Genomic DNA, 16,280 nt, shown 5'->3' with positions numbered 1-16,280 from the left:
TGCTAAGCAAACGTACTTCTATGAACTAATACCTCAGTCAACAAATAAAATTTTACATGATGTTTAAAAAACATGTATGTAGTTTATGCATTTAATAGACTGTGGCACCAACTTTGTTTTAGCAAAAAAGGAAAATAAAACTTTGCATATACATATAAATATAATATTCATCATATAATTATACATAAATGACAATATTATATATAAATGATAATATTGTTTATATAAATACATAAATAATATTTGTAATTTTTATAAATAATTATTTTTATTGTCAGGCCTGAGCCCAAGCTAAGCCATCATATCCCCTGTGACCCGCACGTAAACATCCAGATGGCCAGTTCCTGCCTTAACTGATGACATTATCTTGTGAAATTCCTTCTCCTGGCTCATCCTGGCTCAAAAACTCACCTGCTGAGCATCTTGTGACCGCCCCCCCACACCTGCCCCCCAGAAAACAACCCCCTTTGACTATAATTTTCCTTTACCTACCCAAAGTCTCCCTTCAGTGACTCTCTTTTCGGACTCAGCCCACCTGCACCCAGGTGAAATAAACAGCTTTATTGCTCACACAAAGCCTGTTGGGTGGTCTCTTCAAATGGACGCGAGTGAAATTTGGTGCTGTGACTCACATCGGGGGACCTCCCTTGGGAGATCAATCCCCTGTCCTCCTGCTCTTTGCTCCATGAAAAAGATCCACCTACCACCACGGGTCCTCAGACCCACGACCCCAAGGAACATCTCACCAATTTTAAATCGGGTAAGCGGCCTCTTCCTCTCTTCCCCAACCTCCCTCACTATCCCTCAACCACTTTCTCCTTTCAATCTTGTCGCCACCCTTCAATCTCTCCCTTCTGTTAATTTCAATTCCTTTCATTTTCTGGTAGAGACAAAGGAGACACGTTTTATTCGTGGACCCAAAACTCCGGCGCTGGTCACGGACTACGGAAGGCAGCCTTCCCTTGGTGTTTAATCATTGCAGGGACATCTCTCTGATTGTTCACCCACATTTCAGAGGTGTCTGACCACTCAGGGACACCTGCCTTATTTCCACGCCCCAACCTCTTATCTCTGTATCCCGATCCCTTATTTCTGCACCCCGACCTCTTATATCTGCGCCCCAACCCCTTATTTCCGCGCCCCGACCCCTTTCCCGCTTTTCTGGAGGGTAAGAAACCCCGAACCCCTTCCCTCCATTTCTCTACTCTCTCTTTTCTCTGGGCTTGCTTCCTTCACTATGGGCAAGCTTCCGCCCTCCATTCTCCCTTCTTCTCCCTTAGCCTGTGTTCTTAAAAACCTAAAACCTCTTCAACTCACACCTGACCTAAAACCTAAATGCCTTATTTTCTTCTGCAATGCCTCTTGACCCCAGTACAAACTCGACAGTGGTTCCAAATGGCCAGAAAATGGCACTTTCAATTTTTGCACCCTGCAAGATCTGAATAATTCTTGTCGTAGAATGGGCAAACGGTCTGAGGTGCCTGACGTCCAGGCATTCTTTTACACATCAGTCCCTACCTAGTCTCTGTGCCCAGTGCAACTCATCCCAAATCTTCCTTCTTTCCCTCCCACCTGTCCCCTCAGTCCCAACCCCAACCGTCGCTGAGTCTTTCTAATCTTCCTTTTCTACAGCCCCATCTGACCTCTCCCTTCCTCGCCAGGCCGAGCTAGGTCCCAATTCTTCCTCAGCCTGCGTTCCTCCACTCTATAATCCTTTTATCACCTCCCCTCCTCACACCTGGTCCAGCTTACTGTTTCATTCTGGGACTAGCCCTCCCCCACCTGCCCAGCAATTTACTCTTAAAAGGTGGCTGGTGCTAAAGGCATAGTAAAGGTTAACGCTCCTTTTTTGATATCCCAAATCAGATAGCGTTTAGGCTCTTTTTCATCAAATACAAAAATCCAGCCCAGTTCATGGCTCGTTTGGCAGCAACCCTGAGACGCTTTACAGCCCTAGACCCTAAAAGGTCAAAAGGCCATCTTATTCTCAATATACATTTTATTACCCAATCTGCTCCCGACATTAAATAAAACTCCAAAAATTAAATTCCGGCCCTCAAACCCCACAACAGGACTTAATTAACGTTGCCTTCAAGGTGTACAATAATAGAGTAGAGGCAGCCAAGTAGCAACATATTTCTAAGTTGCAATTCCTTGCCTCCACTGTGAGACAAACCCCAGCCACATCTCCAGCACACAAGAACTTCCAAATGCCTGAACCGCAGCGGCCAGGCGTTCCTCCAGAACTGCCTCCCCCAGGAGCTTGCTACACGTGCCAGAAATATGGCCACCAGGCCAAGGAAAGCCCGCAGCCCAGGATTCCTCATAAGCCGTGTCCCATCTGTGCAGGACCCCACTGAAAATCAGACTGTTCAACTCACCTGGCAGCCACTCCCAGAGCCCCTGGAACTCTGGCCCAAGACTCTCTAACTCCTTCCCAGATCTTCTCGGCTTAGGGGCTGAAGACTGACGCTGCCAGATCGCCTCGGAAGCCCTGTAGACCAACACAGACGCCGAGTTTTAGGTAACTCTGACAGTGGAGGGTAAGTCCATCCCCTTCTTAATCAATACGGAGGCTACCCACTCCACATTACCTTCTTTTCAAGGGCCTGTTTCCCTTGCCTCCATAACTGTTGTGGGTATTGACAGCCAGGCTTCTAAACCTCTTAAAACTCCCCAACTCTGGTGCCAACTTAGACAATACTCTTTTAAGCACTCCTTTTTAGTTATCCCCACCTGCCCAGTTCCCTTATTAGGCTGAGACACTTCAACTAAATTATCTGCTTCCCTAACTATTCCTGGACTACAGCTACATCTCATTGCTGCCCTTCTTCCCAATCCAAAGCCTCCGTTGCATCCTCCTCTTGTATGCCCCCACCTTAACCCACAAGTATAAGATACCTCTACTCCCTCCTTGGCGACCCATCATGCATCCCTTACCATCTCATTGAAACCTAATCACCCTTACCCTGCTCAATGCCAATATCCCATCCCACAGCATGCTTTAAAAGGATTAAAGCCTGTTATCACTCCCCTGCTACAGCATGGCCTTTTAAAGCCTATAAACTCTCCTTACAATTCCCCCGTTTTACCTATTCTAGAACCAGACAAGCCTTACCAGTTAGTTCAGGATCTGCGCCTTATCAACCAGATTGTGGATTTTGCCTATCCACCCCATGGTGCCAAACCCATATACTCTCCTAACCTCAATACCTCCCTCCACAACCCATTATTCTGTTCTAGGTCTCAAACATGCTTTCTTTACTATTCCTTTGTGCCCTTCAACCCAGCCTCTCTTCGCTTTCTCTTGGACTGACCCTGACACCCATCAGGCTTAGCAGATTACCTGGGCTGTACTGCGGTAAAGCTTCACAGACAGCCCCCATTACTTCAGTCAAGCCCAAATTTCTTCCTCATCTGTTACCTATCTCGGCGTAATTCTCATAAAAACACACGTGCTCTCCCTGCCAATCGTGGTCAGCTGATCTCTCAAACCCCAACACCTATAAAACAACAACTCCTTTCCTTCCTAGGCATGGTTGGATACTTTCGACTTTAGATACCTGGTTTTGCCATCCTAACAAAACCATTATATAAACTCACAAAAGGAAACCTTGCTTACCCCATAGATCCTAAGTCCTTTTCCCACTCCTCTTTCTGTTCCTTGAAGACAGCTTTAGAGACTGCCCCCATCCTAGCTCTCCCTGACTCATCCCAACCTTTTTAATTACCCACAGCTGAAGTTCGGGCTGTGCAGTCAGAATTCTTACACAAGAACTGGGACCGCACCAAGTAGCCTTTTTATCCAAATTACTTGACCTTACTGTTTTGCCTAGCCCTCAAGTCTTCTTGTGGCGGCCGCCACCACCGTAATCTTTTCAGAGGCCCTTAAAATCACAAACTATGCTCAACTCACTCTCTGCAGTTCTCTTAACTTCCAAAATCTATTTTCTTCCTCACACCTGACACATATTCTTTATGCTCCCCGGCTCCTTCAGCTGTACTCACTCTTTGTTGAGTCTCCCACAATTACCATTGTTCCTGGCCCAGACTTCAATCCAGCCTCCCACATTATTCTGGATACCACACCTGACCCCTATGACTCTATCTCATTGATCCATCTGACATTCACCCCATTTCCCCATATTTCCTTCTTTCCTGTTCCTCACCCTAATCACGCTTGGTTTATTGAGGGCAGTTCCACCAGGCCTAATCGCCACACACCAGCAAAGGCAGGCTATGCTATAGTACAAGCCACTAGCCCGCCTCTTAGAACCTCTCATTTCCTTTCCATCATAGAAATCTATCCTCAAGGAAATAACTTCTCAGTGTTCCATCAGCTATTCTACTACTCCTCAGGGATTCTTCAGGCCCCCTCCCTTCCCTACACATCAAGCTCCAGGATTTGCCCCCGCCCAGGACTGGCAAATTAGCTTTACTCAACATGCCCCGAGTCAGCAAACTAAAATACCTCTTGGTCTAGGTAGACACTTTCACTGGATAAGTAGAGGCCTTTCCCACAGGGTCTAAGAAGGCCACCATAGTCATTTCTTCCCTTCTGTCAGACATAATTCTTCAGTTTAGCCTTGTCATTTCTTCCCTTCTGTCAGACATAATTTCTTGGTTTGGCCTTCCCGCCTCTATACAGTCCAATAGCAGACCGGCCTTTATTAGTCAAATCAGTCAAGCATTTTTTCAGGCTCTTGGTATTCAGTGAAACCTTTATATCCCTTACGGTCCTCAGTCTTCTGGAAAGGTAGAACGGACTAATGCTCTTTTAAAACCTTACCAAGCTCAGCCACCAACTTAAAAAGGACTGGACAATACTTTTACCACTTTCCCTTCTCAGAATTCAGGTCTGTCCTCAGAATGCTACAGGGTACAGCCCATTTAAACTCCTGTATAGATGTTCCTTTTTATTAGGCCCCAGTCTCATTCCAGACACCACACCAACTTGGACTGTGCCCCAAAAGCTCGTCATCCCTACTATCTTCTGTTTAGTCATACTCCTATTCACCGTTCTCAACTACTCATACATGCCCTGTTCTTGTTTACGCTGCTGGTTTACACTGTTTCTCCAGGCCATTACACCTGATATCTCCTGGTGCCATCCCCAACCTGCCACTCTTAAAGTAAATAAATAATCTTTGCTGGCAAGGCTATGCTGAACCTCCTTAGGCACTCCCTAATTAGATGTCCTGGGTCCTCCCAATTCTTAGTCCTTCAATACCTGTTTTTCTCCTCTTATTCCGTTTAGTTTTTCAATTCATACAAAACTGTATCCAGGCCATCACCAATAATTCTAAATGACAAATGTTTCTTCTAACAACCCCACAATATCACCCCTTAGCACAGAATCTTCCTTCAGCTTAACCTCTCCCACTCTAAGTTCTCACGCTGCCCCTAGTCTCGCTCGAAGCAGCCCTGAGAAACATCGCCCATTATCTCTCCATACCACCCCCAAAAATTTTCGCCGTCCCGACACTTTACCACTATTTCATTTTATTTTTCTTGTTAATATAAGAAGACAGGACTTTCTGGCCTCTGAGCCCAAACTAAGCCATCAAATCCCCTGTGACCTGCACGTACACATCCACATGGCCAGTTCCTGCCTTAACTGATGACATTCCACCACAAAAGAAGTGAAAATGGCCTGTTCCTGCCTTAACTGATGACATTATCTTGTGAAATTCCTTCTGCTGGCTCATCCTGGCTCAAAAGCTCCCCTGCTGAGCACCTTGTGACCCTCCCCCCACACCTGCCCACCAGAGAACAACCCTCCTTTGACTGTAATTTTCCTTTACCTACCCAAATCTTATAAAACGGCCCCACCCGTATCTCCCTTCGGTGACTGTCTTTTCGGACTCAGCCTGCCTGCACCCAGGTGAAATAAACAGCTTTATTGCTCACACAAAGCCTGTTTGGTGGTCTCTTCACACTGACGTGAGTGAAATTTATTATTTATATCTATATTATATTATAAAATAAATATATAATATAATATCATAAAATAAATATATAATATATATTTTATCATAAAATAAGTATACAAAAATATATAAGTATAAATATAAAATGTATATTTATATTATAAGTATAATTGTAAAAATTATATTTATAGTATGAGTATAATTATAAAAATTATATTTATAGTAGAAGTATAATTATAAAAATTATATTTATAGTAGAAGTATAATTATAAAAATTATATTTATAGTAGAAGTATAATTATAAAAATTATATTTATAGTAGAAGTATAATTATAAAAATTATATTTATAGTAGAAGTATAATTATAAAAATTATATTTATAGTAGAAGTATAATTATAAAAATTATATTTATAGTATAATTATAAAAATTGTATTTATATGCAAAGTTGTGTTATTTATATAATATATAAATATATAATATTTAATATAAAAATATTATATATTTTTATTTATATGCAAAGTTGTGGTTTTTTGGTTTTTGTTTTGAGATGGAGTCTCGCCCTGTTGCCCATGCTGGAGTACAATGGTGCCATCTCAGCTCACTGTAACCTCCACCTCCTGGGTTCAAGCAATTCTCCTGCCTCAGCCTCCGGAATAGCTGAGATTACAGACACACACCACCATGACCAGCTAATATTTTGTATCTTTAGTAGAGATAGGGTTTCACCATGTTGGTCAGGCTGGTCTCGAACTCCTGACCTTTTGATCCACTCGCCTCGGCCTCCCAAAGTGCTAGGATTGCAGGCGTGAGCCACCGCATCCGGCCTGCAAAGTTGTGAGATTATATATATATATCTCTTATGTAGTTGCAAAGAGATTGGCGTTATCGCAGCGTCCGGTTCTGCAGTGCAGTAGCTGCACGTTGTCAATCCTGCTGTTGGAAACAGTCAGACCCACTGCTGTTTTGTGAAGGGCAGCGCAGGTTCTTTGTTGCTCAAGCAGACTGGGATGGTTCTGGATGCAGCCTGACAGGTGGCAGAGATGTCCCCTCAGAGGCCAATGGGCCTGTGGAAAGTGCCTCTGTGACTTGAGATTTTCCAGGGAACGCCTGTGGGAAACTGGAAAACAGGGCACTCATCATCTCAGGAACAGCGCTGCCTTTTTCTAGGGTCGTCGAGGGATAAGATGGATGTAACTGAAAATGTTTTATTTTTTATGGCAAGAAACTAGAAACCTTCAGAGTCACCAAAACATCCAATTTACAGAAAAGATATTTAAGAGAAAAATGAGTGAAGTGTATGATGTGGCACATAAAAGAATACAGCCCTGGGAGAGGAATGACAGCGTGCTCTGCCAATCACTTTGTGATGAGCCTGAAGTGGAAAAGCAGTTTCTGCCCCTAATGGAGTGCCCTTGGGTGGGGGTTTGTATTAATCTAGAATAAGCTTTCTTGCCTTTACCAGAAAACATCTTTGCATCATTCATAACTAGAGGAAAATAAAATGAAATTTGTTTCAAAGACCCAACCGATGTATTCTGCACTACATTGTTTAAAATTGTCCTCTTTCTCCTTCCTCAAGCCTTCTTATTGGTTTTTCAGTCCAATCTGGCTAGCTCTAGGAACTTTTCATCTTTATTTCATAATTCTAAATACAAAGTGTTTGGGGGTTTGTTTAAATTTCAGTAAGCCTTAGTAGCTTATGGCAATTTTAAATAACCTTTGAAAATATACAAGCAGATATATACATTAGCTCTAAGTGCATATATAATTATTTTATTAAAACTTACATTTTCGGCGAGGCACGCTGACTCACACCTGTAATCCCAGCACTTTGGGAGGCCGAGGCGGGCAGATCACAAGGTTAAGAGGTCGAGACTATCCTGGCTAACATGGTGATACCCTGTCTCTACTAAAAATACAAAAAATTAGCCTGGCGTGGTGGTGGGCGCTTGTAGCCCCAGCTACTCGGGAGGCTGAGGCAGGAGAATGGGGGGAACCCAGAAGGCGGAGCTTGCAGTGAGCCGAGATTGTGCCACTGCACTCCAGCCTAGGAGACAGAGCGAGACTCTGTCTCAAAAAAAAAAAAAAAAACTTACATCTTCATATAACTGGCATAAACTTGAGCTAATTATGTAGATGCAGTATTTCTGTTTATTAGACAACATGAGCTTCACAAGTTTAAAACTTTTAATTGCATGCTGCATTATTATTGTTATACATATTCCAAATAAAAATTGGGTTGAGAACTACAAAAGGTACTTTCAAAAATGAATAGAATATTATGCCATGAAAGGACATGTAACCACTAGTGCAAGGCAGTGTTTCTACTGATATTCTGTGGACTTCTATTTGGAAGGATTTTAAGAGATTTTCTAGGAAAACTGTTCTCTATGATGACAATGTAGGATACGCTGGATTAAACAATGATTTTTAGAAGTTTTTTACTGTAGTACAGCTCTGAGCCTTTAATCCCTAATGTGCAATGGGAATCTCTAAGGGGAAACTGGGGTGTACAGTATTTGCCAATCTTATTTGACCAGATCCTATTAACTTCCAGAAAAGTGTTCAACAGAGCACTTATTTTTTGAAAGGCTGATATATCCGTTAAAATTCTTATTCATGTATAAAATCTGTGCACCTTTGTGTAAAACTTTCTTAGTAGTGAGTATTATATATCTTTTCTTTTGATAAACATAAAATAAAAATTTGGGAATGAGAAATAAAAACATCTTGGTTTTAAAAATTATAATGAAACTGTTATCCCTGGTGTCCTTGGCTCACCTCCTAAACTTTTGTTTTTAAATTCTTGTACTATTATATAACATTCATTTCATTGTATAAATGTTGCGATATTTACAGTGACTATCACTGTATGACAATTATTTTAATATTATACACTTATTGTTAATTTTTTAACCCTTATAAACTGTGACAGAAATTATCACTTGCAAATGAGTGCTTAATTATACATGTGAGCACTTGCTTGAGGAAAGGAAGAATTTTCCTTTGTAGATGGGAAATTCATTGAGATGAACAAGATTGTGCATGTACAGTAGGATTTGCTTTTGATTATTTTCTGAAACCCAGAGAAATCTCAACAACAGTTGATCGTAGATTCTATAGGAATATCACTCAAAGAGTAAATTCCAGAATTTGTGTAAAATGCTGGTTCAGGAAGGGTACCCCTTTGGTACCAAGACGATGGCCAATTGCCTTGTGATTCTGGTGATTGTATTCTATGATTAGTGTTCTACGTTAGAAAAATGTGTGGCTTATGGGTGAGACCTTCCTGACTTTCTAACTTTAAGTGTTGCATCTTCACATCTATCCTGCCTTCCTCTGCTCTCCCAGGCTTCTCTTGGAGTAATATGCTTGGATTTCCCTGTGTTCCAGTCTTTGCAGCTGACGGGAGGAAAGTGGGAAAGTAGAGCAATGGCCTTCCGATAACTCCTATTGTCATTCCCGCTCTCTTTCCATTGGAAAACCTACTCTGAAACCCAAGCACTCTTTTCTAGATCTCCACTGAGAGTGCTGTTTTCAAGTGAGATTCCCCTGTTCAAAACACGAGTAATGGTAATAATATTGACAATGACGAGCAGAATGATGTCTCAGAAATCATGGCCAGTGTTTAAGAAATAAGTGTGATTGAGTGGCTTCCGTTTGCAGTATTACAGTGAGGACTCTGAAAATTTATATGCTGAAAATACAGTAAAAGTGCTGGATAAAATTGGTTTTGGATTTTCAAATTGTGTCATTGAACCTGCAACAAAATAAGGAATCCTGGATGATATGAAATGCAGAAATGGAGAGAGTTAGTGAAGCTCAGAAGCCAGCCCTGCCCTGATTGCCTCTGCTGATCCTCTGTGATGTGGAGCTTCCATTCTCAGAGTCCCTTGGCTCAGGGAATAGAAAGCAAATCTAAGGTCTTTCTGAGGCTGAAAATATAATAGGAGACCCTCATGTATAGCTGGAACACCAAAGGGTGTTCTACTCACAGAGTGGGGAGAATAGACAGACATAGATGTTGATGGAGACATAGATGCATGCAACTCACAACCGCCGGCGGGTTTCACACTAGTCTGTAGGTGAATTTCTACCATCCCTGGGATCCAAAATGCCTCAAGCTGTTAATTTATTTTTGAAAAGAGGAGGTATTCTGTTGTTCCAGGGAGATCCTGTAATCTAATGTGACTCTCCTCTGGATGGGTGTACCTTCAAAGCAGAATGCAAAGAATTACCATAAGTCAAGTTCCCCAGAACAGAAGTGCAAATGTGAAAACTTACAAACAACTTAGTTTACATGAGAAATTGGAATTCTTACTGGATTCAGACTGTAATCATGAAAAAAAAGAGAATAAAAATATGAATAGGAAACCAAATACTATATGAACGGCCAAGTAAATGTGAAACTAATCCAAGCCATCACATGTCCTTACTAAACGTAATTTGCAAAAACCAACCAAACAAAACAAAACGAACAAACCATTTTAGTGTATTAGTCTGTTTTCTACTGCTTATAACAGAATATCTGAAACTGGGTAGTTTATAAAGAAAATAAATATACTTCTCACAAATATGCTGGCTGAGAAGTCCAAGGTCGAGGGACCACATCTGGCCCTCTTGCTGGTGGGGATTCTGGAGTCCTAACGTGTGCAGGCATCGCCTGGCGAGGGGCTGAGCATGCCAGCTTAGGTCACTCTTCCTATAAAGTCACCATTTCCCCTCCTGTGATAGCCCATAAATCGATTAATCCACTAATTTACAAATGATTAATACAATCACCTCTTAAAGGCCTCACCTCCCAATATGACCATATTGATTACATTTAAACATAAGTTTTTGAGGAGACAAATAGTCAAGCCATAGTATTTATGAAGTAGAAAAATTAGGCCAAATAAAAGCTCAGAAATAAAAAAATGAAAAGAAAACATAATAAGCAAACAAATTGATAAATATGTATGAAAATTTAAACAATCATCAGTCAACTATGTAAAACAATAATATTTAATGTATGAGGTTTATAAAAACAAATGGATAATGACAATGTCTAATTTAAGGTTTTTTTTAAATAACTAAAATACCTAGCAATGCATGTAATTAGGGAGAGAATAATAAATATTAAAGAAGGTAAGACTATTACAACTAAATACATACTAAAATTTCTAGAAAGTCTACTAAAATAAAAGCACGAGAAAAAATTAATTAGTATGAAAGCAAGCAAAAAGGTAGAGCATACGGGGGTGCACATAGAAAACACAAGCTAAGATGGTCGAGAGAAATCCAAATAGAGCAGAAACTTCAGGGAACATAAGGAGACTAAACTATCCAATTAAAAGACAAATTCTGGGATTGAATTTAAAGGACAATCTAACTGCATGCTGTTTGGAAGTGAAAATCTAAAACATAGCAGCCCAAGTCATTTGAAAGTGCAAATATGTACCAGCAGCATGTACAAGAGTTTTCACAGCAGCATTTTATATAAGGGCAAAAAGAAAAATGACCCAAAGATCCACCAAGAAGAGGATGGAAAAATCATGGTGCATTCCTGCAATGGAAAACTATACAGCAATGAAAATGAGTAGACCAGAGCATCATGGCTAAACATAGATGACTCCCAAAAACATAATACAGGCAAGGGGGAGAGACAGAGAGAGTCACAGAACTTGCAATATATATTCCAGTTAAGCCTTTAAGACAGAGAGAGTCACAGAACTTGCAACATATAATTCCAGTTAAGCATTTGATTTCAGGAAACTGATATATGTGGCTAAAACTGGAATGCATACATTTATAGTCACTGTGAAGAAAAGCAAGGGAATGATAAACATAAAATTCAGAAAGTGACTTCCGCTGAAGTGGAGGAAGAAGGTGATATGGGGAAGGGTATGTTCTACACATTGATCATACTGATGTATTGGTAAATACTCTGTTTCTTAGAGTTGGTAGCACAGATGTTCATTTCATTGTTCTCATTGTGTTATAGATACACACATGTATATATTTCAATGTAATAACAATCAATTTGAGAGAAATAGAGAGTGGTGAAGACAGCTTCTTGCCTCAATTAGCTTAGAGAATAGCAAGGAGAAAGACAAGTTAGCAAATTTTCACACTTCATCTTCACAGCAGACTTAATAACTTAGATACTAGTCTAATTTTTACTGATTTGTTAGCTGATGATAAGCGTGCTTAAGTGATCATTAAGTACTAATTAGGTACTAATTAAGTCCTGATGAGATTTGAAGCAGGTCTGACCAGCTATAGGATCCTTGATGTCTGTATCATATGACACTATTGGATGGAGCTTTGATCTTTTAATCTGCACAGTTTCTCTTGTCCTGAATTATTTGTTCATTGCCACCCCTATTAGGTTAAAAATGTCTGAATAGCAAAGAACAGGTCTTATTCTTTTTTATATATCTTCTAACTTTTTATTTAAATGGATTTTATTATTCCATTTATCTATCCACATGTAGACGTATGTATATGCACACACACGCACACACACAAATGCTTCAGAATTTACAAAACAAAACGCAAAGCCTACTCATTACTTTAAGGCTTCAAATATTAAAATGGACAGTGTGATGGTATGTATATAGAACAATACACTACTCTTTTTTTTTTGCTCTTTCATAAAACATGGTGTTGAAAACACTGAAGCACTTTGCAGAGAAAAAGTCAGCTTTTAATTGTCATCTCTTATGCAGTGGAGTGGAAGAAAGAGCTCGTTATTCTAATTGAAAGTAAAAATGAAAAAAAATCTAAGCTTTGGATTTTTCAGGAGTAGCTATCTTTCTAATTTTCAGTACGACACATAATACACGGCAGTTATAGAAACTGGAGAAAACAACTCCTATTTCTTGAGGCTGCTGTATTTGAGAGTGATGGGGGGTACTCTGGTGAAAGCTCTGGGCTCGCGGGAGCCTTCGCTGATTGGGCGCAGGCAGAGTCGATGGCTGCATATGGGAGGTGATTTTAGGCTCGCCGTTTGCAATGCACTTTACGCATGATTACCAGAAACTGATATGATAAGGCTCCAGTGGCCCCTGAAAGCACAGGCACCAGCCGGCTTTGCAGAGCCTGGCCTCTACTCAACAGATTTGAGATTCTTTATATATATGCGGAAAGGCAGGATATTATTTTCAGAGCTTTTGTTAATATTAGGGTGGCCATATAATATATTGTCCAACTTGGAATTTTTTGGGTGAGTGAAAGGGGGTTATTAATTTTTTTGCCGTGGCAATGGCACCTATGGGATCCTGGGTAAAACTCACTGGTCATCTCCTCCAGACCTTCCACCCTTGGCATCTCAACACAGGTTATTGGATCACCTTTGAAGGCACAGACCTCAAGGAAATTCTTCCTATTTTGTTTTCCTTGAGGTTGGTGTACTTTAACTAGTTTATGTAACTTGCAGTATGGGGTTTCATTAAAATATTGCTGAAGAGAAAATCAGTCTGTGTGTATGTATGTATTTATTCTAAGGATAATGTAACTTTTATTTTAAAAATCCCTTGATATATTTCATCATTGGTTGCATTTTCAATAGAATCTTGCTAGAATTTATGCAATGCAAGCACAATGAAGATGTATGTTATTGAATGTACCCCTGGGAAAAGAAACTATTTTCATCTGTTCTTGTGTAGACAAATGACTCATTATGCCAATGAAGAGTGCTTCAACCCAAAAGAACAACCACACCGACAGGAATGTGGAAACCATGTTTTCCAGCCTGTGACCTGGCCTTCTCTTTTGTTTGCAGCCTCAATTGCAGCCACCTGTAATGATCCAGGTATGCCCCAAAATGGCACCCGCTATGGAGACAGCAGAGAGGCTGGAGACACCGTCACATTCCAGTGTGACCCTGGCTATCAGCTCCAAGGACAAGCCAAAATCACCTGTGTGCAGCTGAATAACCGGTTCTTTTGGCAACCAGACCCTCCTACGTGCATAGGTATCAGACAACAGAACTTAGAAATTTTATATTCAGGAATGGATGCATGTTGTCGTTAAAATTGCTCCATAAATGTATTATTTCTTCAGAAATATTTCTCAAGAGTTTCTTTCATGTTCTCTGGCTCTCTGAGACTCCTGAAATTTTATTGTAAACCTTTAAACTTTATTTTATTAGGTAGAATAAAGGAAGTCATCCCCTTAATGTACAGTAATTGACATTTACCGTATATTTCCTACCCTTAACAAATGTTACATAAACATGGATCAATCAAATGACTGTAATTTAAAATTCTAGGTGGCTCAAAATTTATAACCCTACCATTGCTATTCTGATTTTTAATATAGAAACATGCCCTTAAGCAAAACCTACTCACTAAAAGTACTTTCTCTTTCTAGGTGTTTTTCCCCCTATAATATTAGTACATTTAAAATACAATCCTGAAAACTAGAAATTATACTGTTTGTGTTAAAATGAAGATAAAAGGAGGTTTGTTTCTGAAATTTATTGAGATTTTATAGTTTGACCTTATTAAAAGGATAACAAATGATTTTGCGGACTTTGGCTTGAATAGCCACCTGAGACAATTTATCACAAATATGGATGTAGGCTAATATATATTTTATGTAAAATAGTAATTGCAGGTAGATTGTCTCTTCATTCAATAAAATATTTTACTAATAAAATTCCTACTTAGAGTATATCATCTTAGTCTTAAAAAGAAACTCTACTGAACTTTATTATTTTAAGTAACTATCACAGTTTAATCAGTACTTCTTTATAATCTGTCTGAAAAATGTAAAATTTAATTGATGTGTGAAGAGAGAAAGTGATCATGAAATGGATAGGCCATTTTGTATAGGATGACCTTGAGGGGGTTTGTGGTTTGAACTGGTTTTTATTGTCGTGTACACAGCGGTAGGGAAATTCTCAGTGGTCTTGGGGAGCTGTGATACAGCGCTCCTACTTATGACAAACCACTTATCCCAGTTGTCTGAAGACAGATGAGGTTGGATAGCTGTCCTTATTAGCATTCTCAGCCTTGTCGGGGAGCAATCTATGTTTGTTTAATATCTGGTGCTGCATTTACTTTTCATAACGTCTGTGAGCTCAGTCACGCATTTTACTGAAGCTGAGTCATCGGGAGACTGCAGAGATTTCGGCGTGTTTCTTTTTTAAAGTGGAGTGATTGCCTATAAATGTGGCGATCATTTTAAACCAATGGTCTATTTTTACATTAGGAAAGGGTTTTTTTTTTTTTCCTTCCGTTTTGCATGTTTTTAGGCTCATGGAGGAATACATTAAAAAGCAATATAACTACGAGTTAATCCCTTAAAAGTAATTTATTAATTTATATTAATTTGACCATGTAATTATAAAATTTGGCCATCTCCTAATGAATCTATAAACAAATCGATCTTTTGTTAGATCATCTCTTAGTTACTTTATTTTGACCAGCAACTAGGTAGTCCAATACACGCCAAAAGCTAAATAAATACCCCTGTCTCTACCTTGAATGTCATCTTCAAGAACAAGCTGAAATCACTTGCAGGCAGATGAATAATCAATTATTTTGGCAACCAGACCCGCCTACATGCATAGGTGTTATGTAACAGAAAAATGGAAAATATGTAATTGGAAATAAATTAACATTATATTTTTATTACTTTGTAATTTTCTGTTTTTTAGGAATGAGGTTTATGTCCTCTGTAAGAAGCTTGCCCATTAGGGCATGAGTTAATTATAATTAACACTCATGTAAATTCTGTTTCAAAGATTCAAAACACTTTTTAATTTTTTTACCTTTTTTCATATTAAAGGGTAATACATTTTACTGAAGACATTTTATAAACTATAATTAAATCAAAGAGGAGAAAAAAGTTGTCATCTTTTTACCTGGAGACAATTACAATTAATATAGACATTTATAAATAATTTCATAATTATGTATATGTAATCCATTTTAAAATGTTTTAGGCTGGGTGTCGTGGCTCACGCCTGTAATCCCAGCACTTTAGGAGGCCAAGGTGGGCAGATCACTTGAAGTCAGGAGTTTGAGACCAGCCTGGGCAACATGGTGAAACCCTATCTCTACTAAAAATACAAACATTGGGCAGGGGTGGTGGTGCATGCCTGTGATCCCAGCTACTTGGGAGGCTGAGGCACGAGAATCACTTGAACCCAGGAGCTAGAAGTTGCGGTGAGCCAAGATCGCACCACTGCACTCCAGCCTGTGCAACAGAGTGAGACTCTGTCTCAAAAAAAAAAAAAAAAGAAAAAAGTTTTAAAATGACAACATCCTGCTTGACTGTTTCGTAAACTGCACTTTTTACTTACCAGTACATGGTGTGTATATTTTGTGTTGCTATGTATTTTCTACTAGTTTTTAAT

General features: G+C 39.6%; 1 protein-coding gene across 2 annotated transcripts in view; it reads left to right on the top strand.

The window, feature by feature from the left end:
* The window catches only part of CSMD1 (CUB and Sushi multiple domains 1), a 2,071,408-nt gene that overhangs the window by 1,761,960 nt on the left and 293,168 nt on the right, over positions 1-16,280 (top strand). For both annotated transcript variants that reach the window (XM_055349528.2, XM_055349527.2), the window contains exon 27: positions 13,698-13,889. In XM_055349528.2, coding sequence (XP_055205503.2) covers positions 13,698-13,889 — 192 coding nt within the window. The remainder of the gene's footprint in view (positions 1-13,697; positions 13,890-16,280) is intronic.

This window comes from Gorilla gorilla, chromosome 7 (assembly GCF_029281585.2).
Source record: "Gorilla gorilla gorilla isolate KB3781 chromosome 7, NHGRI_mGorGor1-v2.1_pri, whole genome shotgun sequence".
Taxonomy (NCBI): domain Eukaryota; kingdom Metazoa; phylum Chordata; class Mammalia; order Primates; family Hominidae; genus Gorilla; species Gorilla gorilla.
The sequence above is the reverse complement of the archived record's forward strand: the minus strand, read 5'-3'. Positions and strand labels throughout refer to the sequence as shown.